The following is a 5,282-nucleotide window of genomic DNA, read 5'->3' as shown; positions in this document are numbered from 1 at the left end:
GTGACGGTTCTCAAGCTGACAGTGCGCAGGCGCATAGTGAGGGCACTTCGCCCTTAGAACCTTCTCAACCCTTCGCATTCCCACCCCTTCCCGCGATTCCTTCAAACGCGTGTGCAAATGTGGACTGTGAGTGTGCTAGTTTTCCAACTCTAATAGAATCTGCTAGTGAATTGGATAGTTCAGTGCCGATCCCAGTACCCGTGTACGAGTGCATAGTGAAACAGTGGTCGAAGGATAATCAGCCAGAAGATGCGCAACGTTCTGATGCAGCGTCAGATGGATCTTTAGACCGAGATAAAGAGGATGAAACTATAACAAGTGAGCAAGTTGCCCATTTGCTAGCAGCTGTCCAAAACCCGTGTACGCCCGCCCCTATTGGCGCTAGAGAGAGGCGTAGGCCATTAGATAAGACAAAGAGACGAAAAGGCATTTACATTACAACGGCTAGCGATGACGGGGGTGACGATCCTCCTCCACCAGTAAATGGTTGTAACAGAGAAAGTAGTGACGCGTCGTTGCAAGACATGAGATTGTCAGCGGAAACAAGAACGTCATCTTTACTTGGGGATAAATCAGACGATTCGTGCACTAACGGCCCTCCTAGTCCTAGTGAAACCGCCCCGATGTGGTCGAAAGCGGATGACGTTAAGGCTAGGCGAGCAAGATTTTCACAACAAAGCTCAGACGAGAAAGAGGAGGAAGTGTACAGAGTGCGCAGGAAATATGGGGTCACGTCACGGGGTGATTCGCCTTCAGAAGCTGAAAGCGATTCTTGCTCGCGCGATCGCACCGCTTCTCCGTCTCCATTCAGCCCTTCAGACACATCTGATGTGGAAGCCAAGAGGCAGCAGTTCACGAGGCCATTCGGTAGAAATTTAGAAGCTCCATCGAGCAGATCAGTAGAAATGGGCCGTAGAAGTTTTTCAGACGCGACAGTGCCAAGTCGTAAAATAAGTGCTGGAGCCGCTCCCACGTCAGGACGACCGAAGGGAGCACACACACATGTGAGAGCGACGTCGTCACCGTCCAAATTGGCGGGAGTTAAACCTGGAACCGACTTGCTTGCTGAGCTTTTGCGCGGCAGCTCTGAGGCACTATCCAATTCTTCAACATTCGATAACGTCATCCTGACTCTGCACCAGCATAACGTGAGTACTCTTTTATATTATGTAGCATTTAATAAAGTTTAGTCTGAACAGCAGTGTATGTTAGGCATTTGCGTTATTTCATAATATTTTCCACACAAATAGCGTTAGCGCTTGTATAAATGCCAAAATTTATACGGATGTACTCAGTAGATTATTTCGCACGTCATTGAATTTCGTTCAGAGCGAATAATTTTTGTTACGGTTCCCCTTAATCCACGATCAGTATCAGGGTCGGTACATGATTCGACTAACTGGCCAATGCCGTATGAATCACGCAACAGCTGTTTCAAAAAACATGAAAATCTTGAGGGCATTTGTATATAAATAATACGCTAAACTTCATTCTTTTATTTATTTTCGTGGTATTTGCGACTTTCAGTTTAACACTTACGAAAGCTATGCAACCCTTTAACAATTATTGCAATAACTTTTTAATACACGTGTATTGTATAGCATATATATATATATATATATATATATATATATATATATATATATATATTCATTATTATCATAAGTAAATTATAAACGCAACAGAATCTTTCGTCATTTTTTATTATCTAATATATTAAATTCTCGTTGCCATACTCCTCCGAAAAGGCTTGACCGATTTTGATGAAATTTTTTGTGCTTATCCGGTATCTATGAGAATCGGCCAACATCTATTTTTCATACCCCTAAATGATAAGAGTAAGGCAGAACAGCGTTTGCCGGGTGCAGCTAGTATTTCTATTTTTTTGGACATAATTAATATTAATTACAACAGATGATATAAATTACAACAAATATGAAATAAATAAACATGAAACAATGTTTTTCAATGTTAGAAACATAAATAGTATATAATAACAGTATCTAACCACCTGGTTGTATATGAAAAAGTTATTAGATGTAAACCTTCCTAATAGAATCTTCAATCCTAACGTTTGTAATGAAGGATGTAGCTACCATGAGACTTAAAAATATTTTTAACTTCTCAAACACATACTATTCAATAAAAAATTTACATTGTGTCTTGTAGGATACACAAAATATGCCAACAGTTTGTTTACCATATTAAAAATTAAATACCTATTCATTATTTGAAGTTTATGTAACTTTTACATAATTTTTTCTTTCATAATTGATTATTTACAATTTATGTAACTAATAAATTGTCATTTTAATTATAAATTGTTCCATTTACTTCTATATATTATGTCAGTTAATGTTAATGTTTTAATCTCATCAATCATTGAAATTATATATGATAATATTAAATTATATATCTCATTAATCATTAATCTCTAAATTCAGTTTCGGACTTTCCCTGCTATGTTATACATATACTCGATTACAATATATATTTATGAACAATTCGAAAATCATAATCTGTCCAAAAGTATTTTAATTGTAATCCGTTAGAATGTATTACTTATTTATTAACGTAATTATATCTATATCATATATTTTCATAATAAAAGTATGTGTAATAACACTGCTATTTCCATTCAATAATATTTATGCACCATATATATATAAACTTTTTAAGTAATTTTCAACATTCGTTACTTTTTTCTTTTCATTCCTTATGTCAAGTAACGCGCACTGAAAGAGACAGATAATTTATAAAATTATCTGTCAAATTATATGAACGATAATACCATAGAGTATAAATCGAATGCAATTATCGTAATTTATTGGTGGCAAAAAACGCGAAAAGGCTGTTTGTAAGAACTGCTTTACAAGATAAATGTATCGAAATAATGATTGCGACATACCGAGAAGCTGTACGAAAAATGTAAATAAATTACGAAGGTCGTTGAGTGTGATTGACCTTGAAAAGGGGTAAATTGGGTCAATATGAGAATTAACCTAGTTTTGAAAACATTACTAGTCATCAAAGCGTGTTTACAACGTTGTACGTCAATTTTAACTGGCTGAGACGTATGTGTAGTTTATTATGTAGGCAAGTATGTATTAAGATTTAAAGAAATGTTATAAATTTGTTTTAGTTCTGGATGAAGTATTGCATAATGTCATTTGTCTTGTAATCCATTATAGTTCAATTAACATAATTTAAACGTAAATAGCGTATCAAACCACGGGGCATTATTTTCATAGCAGTAATTTCGTATGATTTGGGATGATTAAGCTAAGACTAATCCTTATATAATCTAGTTATAAAGATTGATTGAAAATATTTATGGAGTGAATTTGCACTCAAAAAAAAGGTTTAATTAGTTTTATATAATTATGAGAGAAATTAAGTTAGTGATTTTCGTTGAAAACCTATTGAAATTAAAGGTTTGATGTTAATTAAAAAGTTTTAATATTGAAACCACATATAAGTATATTTTAAAGAAGGAAATCTGATTACAGTCTGTTGTTAACTTTGTTTATTGTATAACATTGAATAAATCTTAACAATTAAGTCGACTTTAAAAAAGCTTCCTTGACATCAGCTACATCTTTTTTCACCCCGGGTCAACCTAATGCTAAATTATTCTTGGATAATAAGCAAGTAGTAAAAACAGTAAGTCAGTTTAATATTAGATCTAAACTAGTTCTTACGAGTATAAATAATATGAAAACATTGCAATTCGCAATGTTTCTGTACCACAACGACATCTCTAATTATATTAATGGCGCCAAATTAAAAATATAAAATGGCGCCGCCGGCTGTTGGCGCGAATTGAAACGATTAATTTTTATCGACCGCTACTTCCAAAAATAAACATCCACAGATTAATAATAAACTTCCATAATTTTAAAAATAATATACCTGGCATTGAATATGTTTGCTTATCAGTTTTTATTATGACATATATTTATTAGTTCATTTAGATGGCTGGATTAGTGAATAAAGCAAGTGAAATGTAATGAAATTGAAGATTTTGTGCAATAGTAGTTAGTTTTACGGACAAATAGTATAAATGTCGAATATTAATTTAATCTTAACAATCATACAATTATTATTGCTGTATTACGTACTTGCTTTTGCCCGCGGCTTCGCACGCGTTATTACCTTACGCTGTTATTATACGTATAAACCTTCCTCTTCAATCACTGTCTTTTTACCCATCAAAATCTGTTGCGTAATTTTAAAGATAAATCATACAGACACAGGTGGCGGAAAGCGACTTTTCTTTATACTATGTAGTGTAATAACATAAAGCTGAAGGAGTTGTTTATTTGAGCGAGCTAATCTCAGGAACTACTGAACCGATTTGAAAGTCGATGTTGGATATGTACGTACTTAGTGACGTGATCCTACAGTTCCCATAAGCTATAATTAATAATTAATATAGCACTATAGCCATACAATAGTCTACATGTAGTTTAAATATTATGGTAATTTTGTAGGCCTTTAACAATTTTTTCTACTCTTTTACTAATTTACCACTGAAAAAGTAGCTATTAAAAGTATTATAAAAAGTATTTTTATGTGACATGAATTTCGAAAAAAGTGATTACACTAGCAAAGAATTTCTGTGAAAACCCAAAGTAATTATTGCATGGTAGCCAGCAAAGCAAATTGGCTTTTTTTCTATTACAAGAAGGATCTTTTTCCCGTTTCCATACATTTTCTTTGAACACATTATGAGTTGCTATATTAAAAAAGATAAAATAAATTGAAAGTGTCAGTTATATAATCTATGTTTTATTCTAATATAAATGAAATAGTATTATACGCAATTGTCAAACTTGTAAGATTTGTTTAGCATTTTATATTGCCTTACAGATCCATTAATCTTTATACTTTGAGTTTAAACTAATCCATCCTATCTTGCCCGTTGTACATATATATCCTACTAGCTTTGGCCAGCGGCTTCGTTAAATTCGGAGGAGTTTAATAGATGTTAATAATAATATTATTTATACATGTATAAACTATTAAAAAAAACTCCATGAAAATCCGTTGCATAGTTTAAAAAAGATTTAAGCATATATAGGGACAGAGAAAGCGACTTTGTTTTATAATATGTAGTGATAAGACACAGGCATCACATACCTGATACAATTCTTATAATCAGTCCAGTAGTGCCTGAGATTAACGCGTCCAAATTGACAAACTTAAGTTATACCTAGTCTTGCCATAAATATTGTAATAAAGAAAAAAGAAAATTGTTAACTGCAAATAACATTTATTAC

General features: G+C 33.2%; 1 protein-coding gene across 1 annotated transcript in view; it reads left to right on the top strand.

Moving 5' to 3' along the window:
- The window catches only part of LOC119829144 (rho guanine nucleotide exchange factor 17), a 99,825-nt gene that overhangs the window by 37,358 nt on the left and 57,185 nt on the right, over positions 1-5,282 (top strand). The window contains exon 4 of the mRNA XM_038351544.1: positions 7-1,148. Coding sequence (XP_038207472.1) covers positions 7-1,148 — 1,142 coding nt within the window. The remainder of the gene's footprint in view (positions 1-6; positions 1,149-5,282) is intronic.

The sequence above is a fragment of the Zerene cesonia genome, chromosome 9 (assembly GCF_012273895.1).
Source record: "Zerene cesonia ecotype Mississippi chromosome 9, Zerene_cesonia_1.1, whole genome shotgun sequence".
Lineage (NCBI taxonomy): Eukaryota > Metazoa > Arthropoda > Insecta > Lepidoptera > Pieridae > Zerene > Zerene cesonia.
The sequence above is the reverse complement of the archived record's forward strand: the minus strand, read 5'-3'. Positions and strand labels throughout refer to the sequence as shown.